The sequence below is a fragment of the Ranitomeya imitator genome, chromosome 1, assembly GCF_032444005.1.
Source record: "Ranitomeya imitator isolate aRanImi1 chromosome 1, aRanImi1.pri, whole genome shotgun sequence".
In the NCBI taxonomy this organism is placed as follows: domain Eukaryota; kingdom Metazoa; phylum Chordata; class Amphibia; order Anura; family Dendrobatidae; genus Ranitomeya; species Ranitomeya imitator.
The window spans coordinates 698628991-698643887 of record NC_091282.1 but is presented as its reverse complement, the minus strand read 5'-3'; the positions used below and the strand labels follow the sequence as shown (position 1 = coordinate 698643887).

Genomic DNA, 14897 nt, shown 5'->3' with positions numbered 1-14897 from the left:
TATCCTTTACTTGGCTCAATATCTTTTCTCATAGTCATGCATTAGTAAAGAGAACAGCAAAGTATAATGTATTATTTACATGCTAAATATTTCTTTTTTTGTTTCTTACTGTTTGCCAGGAAAATTTAGCAAGACTGCAACGGGCATTTGCAAGAAAATGGGAATTTATCTTTATGCAAGCAGAGGCGCAAGTCAAGTAAGATGTGATGTATTACAAGGATCAGCCCTGATGTACAATAACAAATTATTATTGTGGTACAGTGTTAGCCAGAAAAATCGATGTCATCATTGGGCAAAAAAGTATTCACAAAAGTATTCTTGGAGTGATACTTTTATTGACTAACCAGAAAATAATATGTTTGTAGCTTTCAGAGCACAGTGGCTCCTTCTTCAGGCAAGATTACCAATTAATTTTAGACAAATGTACAATATTTAAGGGACACTACAGTAGGACATTTGTTCATGATGTGGGAGGGTTGATGCCTCCTAAAGACAAATAGGATCAGCCCTGATTTACATAATGTTGATTTGTAAATTTTAGCCGTAACAAGAGTTGTTCAGAACTAAAAGAGCTGTGAATTGTTCTCCAATACTTTTTACTCTCTGTAGTTGCCCCACACTGTATGTTTCAGCCTTGACAAATACATGTGCTGCATCCCCAAGTAATTTCTGATCAAGAACTCGCAGCGTGGTTAGGAAGAAGAACAGTTTCAGGAGCAAGTTCAGACAGTTGCACAGATTCAGGAATGCAAAAAGAAATGTAATGAGAATTATCAAATCCAAAAAAATATGCTGCATCAAATAGGCAAAGCCCATTCACAGCAAAAAGATACACAATTTTTCAATACATATTTTGTTTCATCTCCTCCCAGGTTTCAAGATCTCTGCCAGCCTTTACTGATGGAGCGGGCACAAGCATGCGATTTACACACTTCCATCTTCATGCCAACTAGACATGTTCTTCCCCGCTCAGTTCACTTGTGTCGAGCGAGGCTGCGCACGTCTAGTCGGCATGTAAGCAAATTGCATACCTTCGGTCACATTATCACATGCTCCCAGCAGTGGCACCGGAGAATCCCCACAGCGTGTAGTGCACGCACTGTGAGGATTCCCATGTCTCCAGTCACATAGAGTGACTGCAGACTTGTACCCCAAGGCTGGACAACCACTTTAAGGATGAATTGTGTAGAAAGGAATAAGTAGAAAAATTTGCGTTGTTGCTGGATGGTAATAAATCCAGGTACACACTAGGATAATGTGCAGTTTTTCATTTCGTCTACGTGTTTTGAAGTACTATACTTCTTTTTCAGGACAAAAAAACAAAGCAAAACAATTTACATCTACTAATTGTGTTCCAATAGATACACAGATGCACTGCTAGCTACACACACGTACAGCCAAATGGCATGGCCACAATCCAGTGGCAGTGTGGCTGAAGTGCCATCAATTGGTGCATAATTTTGCAACAAAAACTTTCGCAAATTTGCCATAGCGGTGGCCGAGTTCCAGCCACATCGTCTGGACCTACCTTAATACACAGGCTCTGAGGCCTCATTCAGACATCACTTGAATAATGTATGTGTTCCATCTTTGTTTTTCACAGACAGATCACATACCTATTATCATAAAGCTGCAAATGAAAATAAATTAATAATATAGATACCCCAAATAGCGATAACCTAAGAAGAATTGAATAACCATTCAAAAATCAATATAAAAATATAATTTTATTGAGTATATAATATTAAAATTCATCCACGTCCGTGTTTTTTGCAGGTTGAGTATCCGCAAAAACAATCACGTAGACATATCTGTTTTTGATCCGGATCCCAGATTAAAATTACTCATATACAATGCCTACAAGTAGTATTCAACCCCCTGCAGATTTAGCAGGTTTAATAAGATGCAAATAAGTTAGAGCCTTCAAACTTCAAACAAGAGCAGGATTTATTAACAGATGCATAAATCTTACAAACCAAAAAGTTTTGTTGCTCAGTTAAATTTTTATAAATTTTAAACATAAAAGTGTGGGTCAATTATTATTCAACCCCTAGGTTTAATATTTTGTGGAATAACCTTTGTTTGCAATTAGAGCTAATAATCGTCCTTTATAAGACCTGATCAGGCCGACACAGGTCTCTGGAGTTATCTTGGCCCACTCCTCCATGCAGATCTTCTCCAAGTTATCTAGGTTCTTTGGGTGTCTCATGTGGACTTTAATCTTGAGCTCCTTCCACAAGTTTTCAATTGGGTTATGGTCAGGAGACTGACTAGGCCACTGCAACACCTTGATTTTTTGCCTCTTGAACCAGGCCTTGGTTTTCTTGGCTGTGTGCTTTGGGTCGTTGTCTTGTTGGAAGATGAAATGACGACCCATCTTAAGATCCTTGATGGAGGAGCGGAGGTTCTTGGCCAAAATCTCCAGGTAGGCCGTGCTATCCATCTTCCCATGGATGCGGACCAGATGGCCAGGCCCCTTGGCTGAGAAACAGCCCCACAGCATGATGCTGCCACCACCATGCTTGACTGTAGGGATGGTATTCTTGGGGTCGTATGCAGTGCCATCCAGTCTCCAAACGTCACGTGTGTGGTTGGCACCAAAGATCTCGATCTTGGTCTCATCAGACCAGAGAACCTTGAACCAGTCAGTCTCAGAGTCCTCCAAGTGATCATGAGCAAACTGTAGACGAGCCTTGACATGACGCTTTGAAAGTAAAGGTACCTTACGGGCTCGTCTGGAACGGAGACCATTGCGGTGGAGTACGTTACTTATGGTATTGACTGAAACCAATGTCCCCACTGCCATGAGATCTTCCCGGAGCTCCTTCCTTGTTGTCCTTGGGTTAGCCTTGACTCTTCGGACAAGCCTGGCCTCGGCACGGGAGGAAACTTTCAAAGGCTGTCCAGGCTGTGGAAGGCTAACAGTAGTTCCATAAGCCTTCCACTTCCGGATGATGCTCCCAACAGTGGAGACAGGTAGGCCCAACTCCTTGGAAAGGGTTTTGTACACCTTGCCAGCCTTGTGACCCTCCACGATCTTGTCTCTGATGGCCTTGGAATGCTCCTTTGTCTTTCCCATGTTGACCATGTATGAGTGCTGTTCACAAGTTTGGGGAGGGTCTTAAATAGTCAGAAAAGGCTGGAAAAAGAGATAATTAATCCAAACATGTGAAGCTCATTGTTCTTTGTGCCTGAACTACTTCTTAATACTTTAGGGGAACCAAACAGAATTTTGGTGGGTTGAGGGGTTGAATAATAAATGACCCTCTGAAAAGACTTTTCACAATTAAAAAAAAAAAAAAAAAAAGAAATAACATTCTTTTTTGCTGCAATGCATTTCACACTTCCAGGCTGATCTACAGTCCAAATGTCACAATGCCAAGTTAATTCCAAATGTGTAAACCTGCTAAATCTGCAGGGGGTTGAATACTACTTGTAGGCACTGTAAATCTCTGAGTCTGTGAAAATCACAAAGAGCACATGGCTGGGATTGATGTACAATTCGGGTGCTGTCCATGATTAACATTGCAATAGGAAGGAGAAGCTTTGTAATTTTATTCATTTTTTCACTCCACTGCTTTTAGCATAACTTAAAACTTCTACATGCAGTATGCACCATATACAAGATGTATATTTCTGCTTAAAAATGTATAGTATACATGATATACTAATTAGAATAAACAGTAGTACACGTTTACTATCTGATCTCTAGTAGACAGCAGCCTTACTGCTTATTTTGTTTATTTCTTTTTTTTTAATTAATGGATTTAAAGGTCTTAGTCATTCATTACACCCCAATACTAACATTTCTATTGTATAAACTGCCATTTAAATTTTTTTTTTTTTGAAATAATAACAAAAAAATATATTTTTCAACAAATGAGCAAATGTAATACTCAGAGCTGCAAAATGGACTTGTTAATTGTTATCTTGGCAGTATGAGTCCCTGTCTAGTATGAAGAAAGAACACTGGGTAGCCGGAGCGTACTAAGGGTGTACTTATATATATTTTTCTTTGCTGCCACCTACAGTTGTAAGTGTACACTTCAAGACCTTATTGCACAACCTCTTTTTTGCTTGGCTGCAGGAATTCTACACTTACATAAAGTTAATTTTATTTATGCCGAGGTCACACTTGCGAGTTTAATGTGAGAAATTTGCACGAGTCTCTCGCATCAATATCCGGCATTGCTGCCGTCACTTGGACCGGAGCGTTCAGCTGCATAGAAATACATGCAGCCGCACGCTCCGGTCCTGAGTGCCGGCGGCAGTGCCGGGTATTAATGCGAGAGACTTGCGCAAGTTTCTCGCATCACACTCCCAAGTGTGACCCCGGCCTTATAAGAAAGCTGGTTTCAGGTTAGGCTACACATTTAGGCAATCAAACTGGACTTGCTTGCCTCTTCTTGATTCTTAATTCATAGTATTTTTTTCAGATATATTGTATATATTGAAATTCTAAAAGTTGTTGCTGTCTTGCTTTTAAATACATATTCCGCAGACTTTGACACATCTTTACAGAGAAACCAAAGATATGAGCTGGAGCACATATAAGTACAAGTGCAACGTTTTAGTGCACGTTCACACTGTGGCCGTAAGCAAACAAAACGTGGGATAAACACAAAATGAGCAAATCCTCTGCAGTCAGTAAAGAAGTAAATAGTAATAGTTCATGCAAATAAAACAGGGAACTTAGTTGACACTGTTCTGATCAAAAAAGCGTAAAACCCATCCCACCACGACAAAGTGTACCCAGTCGGGTCTGTCCTATCTTTATGAAAGCTTTCACCTCCTTAGCAGAAAGTTTAGCTTAAATGACATTTTACAATTCTATCTACAGATTCATTTGAATGTGTTTTTCAAAGCCAACATGTAGAAGTAAAAACCAGGCTGACTAATCACATGCATCATGTTTATAACAAATAAATACATTTGATAATCTCATGATACGCCAGAGACATGGATAAAGTATGTATCTTAATGGAGACCATATGAGATGAATTAGTATAATGGGACAGCTTGCCGATTAGAGTTCCATGCTGCGTTTTTCTGTATGGTGAAAGAAAAAAAAAAGAAAGAAAAAAATTGAAAACCGTGTGGTTCCATTATTATTAGAGATGAGCGGATTTATTCACTGGACTCCAGACAAGCATTCAGGTCAGTGTTACCTGGCAGCTAGTCGGTAGGCCTGCAAATCTGTTACCTTCCCTGGCGCAGCTTTTTATTAGTCAGCTCAGCTTTTTATTAGCCAGTGCTGACCCTTCATCATCTGTTCCACTAATACATTTCATATTGCAGCTTTAGAGACTTCATTATTCTGATGGCATGTTTCAAAATAAAAATAATGATACAAAATGTATTTATTTTAGAAGCCCATACACTAAGATATTTTAAATGTATCATTTGCAGAATTGACAGGAAAAAGGATAAAACTGAAAGAAAGATCCTAGACAGCCAAGAGAGAGGATTCTGGGATGTGCACCGACCTGTGGTATGTCTCAATATTCTTAACGCGTACCTGTGGTTTCAGGTAACTTTTCAGAATACGTGGTCGTGTGTTCGTGAGAAATTACTGTATTTCTGGCTATTGTATATGTAAATTGTATCCTGCATTTTTCACCACAAGTGGTTCATAAGTAGAGAAAGACGCATATTTCTTAAATTAGATACATTCCAAAATTTCTTATATAGCCTATAGTATTGATTTATGCAAAGTTTGTGTAGACAAAAGTGACCATTTAAACTTTACTGTATATTTTGTTGAATAACATTTACCATAGCATATTTACCAATATATTAAAATTCTATTTTGCAATTTCCTAATTACAGGCAGTCCCTGACTTATGACAATTTTACTTACTTGCAACTCGTACGTAGATACAAACATTGAATGGTCAAAAAAAAAAAAAATACTCACCTCAGTGCTAACCTCTCCAGACGCCTCACTGCTCGCTGCCACCTTTAGTTCCTATTCTTTCTGCTGTCGCATCTCCAGGCTCTTCAAGGACATCCAGGGTTCAGAGATCACTGCATGTTGTAAGACCTTGAAATCAAGACTTGCACCGCAACATTATATCCAACATTATATCGCCCACTAGACCTTTGATGCCTGGACGCAATCTTATGTCCTGGCCTACATTGAAAGGGCTGAAAATGCAGCACACGACAGTCAGACAATAGAAGAGCGGCCAGCAGGTATCGGCAGGAGAGGTTAGAGATGAGGTGAGCATTGGCTAAAAAAAAGAGAAGAAATACTAGCCTTTCTTGCCACCCTGCTACTTGACGTCCGATCCTCTTCTTTCTGGAGTCAGGCACGCATACCTGACATCTTAACTATAGGCCAGGAATGTGGCATGTTACAGTCGAAAGAGGATCATATGGTGTGAAACGAGCAGTGGGGTGGTGAGAGAACTGAGCTATGAGGTATTAGTTTTTTGTATTTTTTGTCCTGGCCATGTTCCAACTTCCATATAAATTTGTGTTCTGAATTGGGACGGACATATAGCTGGTGCAGCTGCATCGGGGCCCAGAGGTGCCAATCTGGCATGTTGCTCAGAGCCCGAGGCTCCGGGTGGCCCATGGCCAAATTGCCCTCATCATAAGTGGCGCACCAGGCAGAGAGCTTTCTTGCAGCTCCACTGCCTACAGTAAAAGATGGCAGCGGAGGTGCAAGAATCCATCCTCAGCTTCCTGTCTGGCGCCATCTCAGTGACATAGCTGCACTCGTCTTTATGATGTCAGCAACCTGTGTCCATTACAAGCTGCCGCCGTAGAAGGGAGAAACGATGTCATGGGAACGGACCGAGAGGTGAGCGTTGTTTTATTTTCTCAATACTGGGGAGAGGACAATGAGTGATGGGGGGGAGGACAATGAGGGATGTGGGGGGATCAAAATGAGTGATGTGTGGTGGGACTATGTAAGATGTGAAGGGGTAGGATAATAAGGGATGTGGGGGAGAGAACAATGATGGCTATGGGGAGAGGACAATGACAGAGGTGGGGATTACAGTAAGGGCTGTGGGGAGAGAGCAATGATGGATGTGGGGGAGAGTGCAATGAGGGATGTGGGGAAGAGGACAATGTGAGGGTGGGGGAAGAATATGAGCAATGTGGGGAGAACAGCAAGGGATGTGTGGGAGAGGACAATGAAGGGGGTGCTGGAGAGGAAAATGAGGGTGGAGATTGGGATGGGAATAAGGTGGATTTATGATCATGGAGAGGAGGACATTAGATATGGATTTAAAAGGAATTGGGTGGTGGAGGAGGATGCTAAGTCACTAATGGATCCTCCCAAATTCATTTTGATACTATCAGGGACTTATTGTTGAGTGGGAGAGGATGGGGTAAGGTGCATAAGACACTTTGTAATGAATTGAAAGGTGGGACATGATGCTATCAGGGACTTGTAATAAATTAGGAGGTGGTGAAGGATGCTCAGTACCTGATAGCGTCTTCTCCCAACCCCAAAATTCATTATAATGCTATCGAGTACTTGAATGGAGACGGGTCATAGGACAAGGAACTAAGGCTATGTGCACACATTCAGGATTTTCAGCTGAAAATTCAGCTGCATATGCAAATGTGTTGGCAGGAAGAACGCTACGTAAAATACATTTTGTTGCCACTTTTTTTGCATGCTTTTGTTGCTTATTTTCCCCAACTCATGCAGGAATGCTCGGACCTGACACCCAAGATGGTGCTTCACCACATTATGGGAGTCAGGTCAGAGCATTCCTAGATGAAAAGTTTCCTGGAAAGTGGATTGGTCGTCGTGGGCCAGTTGAATGGCCACCAAGGTCTCCTGATCTGACCCCCTTTTAGACTTTTATCTTTGGGGTAATCTGAAGGCAATTGTCTATGCTGTGAAGATACGAGATGTGCAGCATCTGAAACAATGGATACTGGAAGCCTGTGCTACCATTTCTTCTGTGGTGTTGCTATCAGTGTGTCAAGAGTGTGAGAAGAGGGTTGCATTGACAATCCAACACAATGGGCAGCACTTTGAACACATTTTACAAGTGGTCATAAACTTGTAAATAAGTCATGAAAGAATAAAGTTACATTAAAACCAAGCACACAATTGTTTTTCTTGTGAAATTCTCAATAAGTTGGATGTGTCACATGACCCAATTCCCATTGAAAAAAATAAAGTTGGATCCAAAATGGCCGACTTCAAAATGGCCATCATGGTCACCACCCATCTTGAAAAGTTTTCCCCCTCCCATATACTAATGTGCAAAAAACAGGAAGTTGATATCACCAACCATTCCCATTTTTAGGAGTCTCCATATAAAGGGCCCACCCTGTACATCTAACAAGACAGGACGGTATGTAATAAAGAACAGGCGCTATAAATAATCAGATATGTAAGGCACAGTGCTGTACATAACAAGAGAGAGAACTGTTTAATAAGGGGCGGCAATATGCATAATGAGAGGAGACTATGTAAGATACAGTTGTATGAAAAAGTGTTTGCCCCCTTCCTGATTTCCTATTCTTTTGCATGTTTGTCACACATAAAGGGAATCTGTCGGCAGGATTGTGCTCAGTAACCTACAGACATGTGTCATGTTAGCGCTGCTATACTGGTTAAAATTATACCTTTGTTGATTAAATCTGTCTTGTTGTTGTTGTTTAATCTTTGTTTTCAGCTTTTAATTCATGATATCGCAGCTGACATCCGGCACTATGTGCAAGAAGCGGTCACGGACTGCCCCTGGCACATTAACCCCCGACACACTGCGATCAAACATGATCTCAGCGTTTCGGGGGCATAGGGAAGCATCACGCAGGGAGGGGGCTCCCTGCGGGCTTCCCTGAGACCCTCAGTACAAGGCGATGTGCTCACCTTGTACCGAGCGTCTCCTCCCTGCAGGCCCCGAATCCAAAATGGCCGCGGGGCTACATCCGGGGCGTGCAGGGAGGTGGCTTACCAGCGCCTGCTCAGAGCAAGCGTTGGTAAACCTACAGCCCTGCATGACAGATCGCTGATCTGACACAGTGCTCTGCAAAGTGTGAGATAAGCAATCTGACCCTATAACATGATGCCCCCCTGGGGCAATGTTATAAAGTTAAAAAAAACATTCACATGTGTAAAAAAAATTTTTTTTTTAAATCCCTAAATAAATAAAAAAATTGTTTCCATAAATACATTTCTTTATCTAAATAATTAAAAAAATAATAAAAGTACACATATTTAGTATCGCCACATCCGTAACGACCCCACCTACAAAACTGTCCTGCTAGTTAACCCCTTCAGTGAACGCGGTTAAAAAAAAAACGAGGCAAAAAACAACGCTTTATTATCATACCGCCAAACAAAAAGTGGAATAACACGCGATCAAAAAGACGGATATACAGTTCCTTCTCAAAAAATTAGCATATAGTGTTAAATTTCATTATTTACCATAATGTAATGATTACAATTAAACTTTCATATATTATAGATTCATTATCCACCAACTGAAATTTGTCAGGTCTTTTATTGTTTTAATACTGATGATTTTGGCATACAACTCCTGATAACCCAAAAAACCTGTCTCAATAAATTAGCATATTTCACCCATCCAATCAAATAAAAGTGTTTTTTAATAACAAACAAAAAAAACATCAAATAATAATGTTCAGTTATGCACTCAATACTTGGTCGGGAATCCTTTGGCAGAAATGACTGCTTCAATGCGGCGTGGCATGGAGGCAATCAGCCTGTGACACTGCTGAGATGTTATGGAGGCCCAGGATGCTTCAATAGCGGCCTTAAGCTCATCCAGAGTGTTGGGTCTTGCGTCTCTCAACTTTCTCTTCACAATATCCCACAGATTCTCTATGGGGTTCAGGTCAGGAGAGTTGGCAGGCCAATTGAGCACAGTAATACCATGGTCAGTAAACCATTTACCAGTGGTTTTGGCACTGTGAGCAGGTGCCAGGTCGTGCTGAAAAATGAAATCTTCATCTCCATAAAGCATTTCAGCCGATGGAAGCATGAAGTGCTCCAAAATCTCCTGATAGCTAGCTGCATTGACCCTGCCCTTGATGAAACACAGTGGACCAACACCAGCAGCTGACATGGCACCCCACACCATCACTGACTGTGGGTACTTGACACTGGACTTCAGGCATTTTGGCATTTCCTTCTCCCCAGTCTTCCTCCAGACTCTGGCACCTTGATTTCCGAATGACATGCAAAATTTGCTTTCATCAGAAAAAAGTACTTGGGACCACTTAGCAACAGTCCAGTGCTGCTTCTCTGTAGCTCAAAAGTGGCTTTACCTGGGGAATGCGGCACCTGTAGCCCATTTCCTGCACACGCCTGTGCACGGTGGCTCTGGATGTTTCCACACCAGACTCAGTCCACTGCTTCCTCAGGTTCCCCAAGGTCTGGAATCGGTCCTTCTCCACAATCTTCCTCAGGGTCCGGTCTCCTCTTCTCGTTGTACAGCGTTTTCTGCCACATTGCTTCCTTCCAACAGACTTACCATTGAGGTGCCTTGATACAGCACTCTGGGAACAGCCTATTTGTTGAGAAATTTCTTTCTGGGTCTTACCCTCTTGCTTGAGGGTGTCAATGATGGCCTTCTTGACATCTGTCAGGTCGCTAGTCTTACCCATGATGGGGGTTTTGAGTAATGAACCAGGCAGGGAGTTTATAAAAGCCTCAGGTATCTTTTGCATGTGTTTAGAGTTAATTAGTTGATTCAGAAGATTAGGGTAATAGGTCGTTTAGAGAACCTTTTCTTGATATGCTAATTTATTGAGACAGGTTTTTTGGGTTATCAGGAGTTGTATGCCAAAATCATCAGTATTAAAACAATAAAAGACCTGACAAATTTCAGTTGGTGGATAATGAATCTATAATATATGAAAGTTTAATTGTAATCATTACATTATGGTAAATAATGAAATTTAACAATATATGCTAATTTTTTGAGAAGGACCTGTAAATAACTATGGTACCGCTGAAAACGTCATCTTGTCCCGCAAAAAACGAGCTGCCATACAGCATCATTAGCATCATCAGCGAAAAAATAAAAAGTTATATACCTCAGAATAAAGCGATGCAAAAATAATTATTTTTTGTATAAAATAGTTTTTATCGTATAAAAGTGCCAAAACATAAAAAAATTATATAAATGAGGTATCACTGTAATCGTACTGACCCGAAGAATAAAACTGCTTTATCAATTTTACCAAACTCGGAACGGTATAAACGCCTCCCCCAAAAGAAATTCATGAATAGCTGGTTTTTGGTCATTCACAAAAATCGGAATAAAAAGCGATCAAAAAATGTCACGTGCCCGAAAATGTTACCAATAACAACATCAACTCGTCCCGCAAAAAACAAGACCTCACATGGCTCTGTGGACTAAAATATGGAAAAATTGTAGCTCTCAAAATGTGGAGATGCAAAAACAATTTTTTGCAATAAAAAGCATCTTTCAGTGTGTGACAGCTGCCAATCATAAAAATCCGCTTAAAAAAATGCTATAAAAGTAAACCAAACCCCCTTCATCACCCCTTTAGTTAGGGGAAAAATAATAACATTAAAAAAAATGTATTTATTTCCATTTTCCCAGCATGCAGCCAGCGGGTAAGGAAAGGGTGGATCAAACACCTGAAAACCCCGCCTCTATGGCTGAAGATTGTTCCCTCCAAATTCAGATGACAGTGTCCCTTTAACTCAGCTCTTGAGTCATCAGTTCATGATGTGAACAGTTTAACATGCTCAAACTGGTGAAACGTTTTCTTCAGGCATTGTTTTCCTTGCTTTACTTTTCAAATTGAGAGTATAATACATTTCTCTTTGTTAATGAACCCATATTTGTTCCATTTATTTAGCCTGGTTGTGTGAATACCACAGAGATGGACATAAGAAAGTGTCGTCGAATGAAGAATCCCCAGAAAGTCAAAAAGGTATATCTGGCGGTATTCTGTACTAGCCGTTCACCTTCATTTACACTTTTCATCGTCAATTCAGTGCTGTGCATATTTGTCTCTTTCTAAACATCTTGGGTTTTCTACTTTTTTTGTTAGCTAGTATGTCCAAGAGCCTGATGGTAATATTTATTTGCTCACAATTAAAGGTAAAATCTCTGCATTACTGCAGCTTTCACGTAACTTCACTGTTTCCTATTAGAGAAAAAGCTGCAGGTGACTTAATTGGTAACAATCGCTAGAATTTGTTAATTATAATGGGTTCAATGCTCAAGTCAGCAAATAAGAGTGCTGTTGCTGAATAAAAAAAACATTTTACAAAGACCAAGATCAATATTGCAACTGTACAATGGTAGGTCCAAATTCTGGGGACAAAGGAATTACAGTACAGTTAACTTTAATGCCTTACTTTCTGATTAGGGTTGTTTGCTTTTCCCTTCTTTCTCATCTGTTTCATCTGTCCCTGACCACTACTGACTTCTTCCAGCCGTAACTTGTATTCAGAGCTTGCAACCCAGGCACATTTGACATCTCACATTTCCAGTACCTTCTCCACATATTCCCAACCTACAGAATCTCCTTATCCTGCTGCTAGTGCCCCCAGATTATAGTGTCTGTTACTCCATCATTTGCCTGTAGTTTTGAACCTGCCATGTTGCACGGTACCCGAAATACTGAACTTCAGAAATATTGCTGTCATTACTACAAAAAACACTCAAAATATAGTGCACCCCTGCAAACAATACCGTAGGATTGATTGTGTCCCAACCAAATATAGTGCCAAACCGTGCTCCATATTCTATCTCAGGTGGTAAAAGTGCACAACACATCAAAAGTGCCATGTTTTGTACCTTATGATGTAATCGTGACATGGTTAATGCCTTCAGGGTTAAGGTTTCTCCTTATGAGTGAGAGTGACATACCAGGGTAAGGAGGCTTATAAGCCCTGCAATACTTCTCTGGGAAATTAAACATGCAAATTGCCACTTCAGACAGGAAGAGTATTTGAACAATAGTGCTACCTATTGGAAGTAGCAATCCTAAAAGACAAGATAGACCCTTTAATGGGCATTGCCACATGACTTAGGATAAAAGTCAATCCAGAATTGCCAAATCAGTGCAAAGCAGAAGGTCTCATTTGGCTATATGAGAGAGAGGCTATTGACTGGGTTCTAAGGGGTAAAATTTCTCCTCCTGGAGAGTGACATGCCAGGGTAAGGAGGCTTATAGGCTGTCCAATGCTCCTCTGGGAAATTAAATATTTACATAGCCCGTCATTTCGGTCATGTCACTCTCCATAAGGAGAAGCATTACCCCTTAGACCCCAGTCAGAGGCCTCTCATACAGCCAAATCAGATCTCATGCTTTGCACTGAGGAGGGGCAACACCCCAAAACATTTGTCTTCAAACTGAGATTCTGGTTTAGCTTTTATCCTAAGTCATATGGCATGGCCCATGAAAGGTCAATATTAACTTTTAGGATTCCTACTTCCAATCAGTAGCATTAGAGTTCTAGTCGTTTTCCTCTCTTATTGACTTGAAACAGTAATACTGCTCGTAGTAAAATAGTGATCAACCATTATTGTATGCTCACAAAATAATAATGCCCTTTTGTGCCCTTCTAAAAAATGAATACCCCCTAGACAGTAATAATGTCACTTAAGTGCAAAGTGTCTCCATAAAAATAATTTCTCAGAATAAAACTATTAAATTTTACAGCTGCTTTATCTGAAATTCAGGAAAAGTACATCAAGTCTTGTGTGGAGTTTGTGGCCACGTTTTGGCTTATAGATGCTGATAAGCGGCACACGCAGGGGATCTTTGTCCCACAACACCACATTACTAAAAATGTTTCTAGAGATGTAAAATATTGAAATCATTTACAGCAAATAGCATGGCTGTATGGCAGATGGCAGAGAAAGAAAGAACAGTACAAGCAAAACTATGGCCCTATGGGTGGTAATACATATTTGTATCCATAGCCAGTTCACTTCCTCCCAGTGCCTCGGGGTCTCATTCCTGCAAGTTAAAGTGATGATTTCCAATTTGAGGTTCTAATGCAAAGCTAATAGGTAAGAACAGCAGGAAGATGTCTTTGAAGATGAAGTCCATGTGAATAAATTATTAATGAAGTGTAGATAAAAGGACCTTTATAAGATGTTTTAGATTCCAGGGAAATATTTGCCTGGATCTCTTATAGATCAAATCCAGGAAAACAAATTAGGAAAAAACATGTAGTTGTATGTTATGTTACATTTACCATTGAGGAATGAATAAAAAATGGATTAAATAGGAAAATCAATTTTCGTTCATTATTTTCTGTCTGTAATTATAAAACGGACCTCTAAGGCAAGTGTGAACAGAGCCTCAATCTAATATTGCAGCACACGTTTCAATGTAGAGTATATTTTAATGTACTCCATATTTCCACTAATTTATTTATGTCTTGTAAATCCCTCAATAATCAGCCGGATGTAAGCATTTAATGTGTAGCTGTCGCTGCTGAGAACTGCAGATCAGCTCCTATTCATTTAGAACAGGTGCTGATCTGCAATAGACACTCTGTTGAGTGTTACATCTGCATGCTGCCAGAGCTATTAGTTGATCGTTTTGGGTTCCAGTTATTGAAGCTTCACCAGAGACGATCCTATTTTTCCAGGTGCCTGAGGTGAAAATTGAAATTACTCCCCTCCTTCCCATGACAGGAAGAAGGAGCACTCCTTGATGTGCTCCTGATTACATTTTTTTATCAAATTTTTCAATATTCGGTTTGGATTACGATTGCCGCAAAAAATATTGTTTTTGCAATATTCGCCGAACACAGCCGAACACCATTGGAGTAAATGGGAGTAGAGATGAGCGAATATATTCGGAAACGATCGACCACTTCTGATAGCAGGGTTTGTAATGTAGATGTAGGGGCAGAGACCCTTATTCCAGTTATGTATAACTTACAAGGCTGTGTT

The 14897-nt window shown here is 40.4% G+C and overlaps 1 protein-coding gene across 4 annotated transcripts in view; it reads left to right on the top strand.

Annotated features, from left to right (window-relative positions):
• Positions 1–14897, top strand: part of RGS6 (regulator of G protein signaling 6) — a 696740-nt gene that overhangs the window by 598980 nt on the left and 82863 nt on the right. For all 4 annotated transcript variants that reach the window (XM_069731343.1, XM_069731326.1, XM_069731352.1 and 1 more), the window contains 3 exons: positions 120–196; positions 5410–5491; positions 11836–11910. In XM_069731343.1, the coding sequence (XP_069587444.1) occupies positions 120–196; positions 5410–5491; positions 11836–11910 (234 nt within the window). The remainder of the gene's footprint in view (positions 1–119; positions 197–5409; positions 5492–11835; positions 11911–14897) is intronic.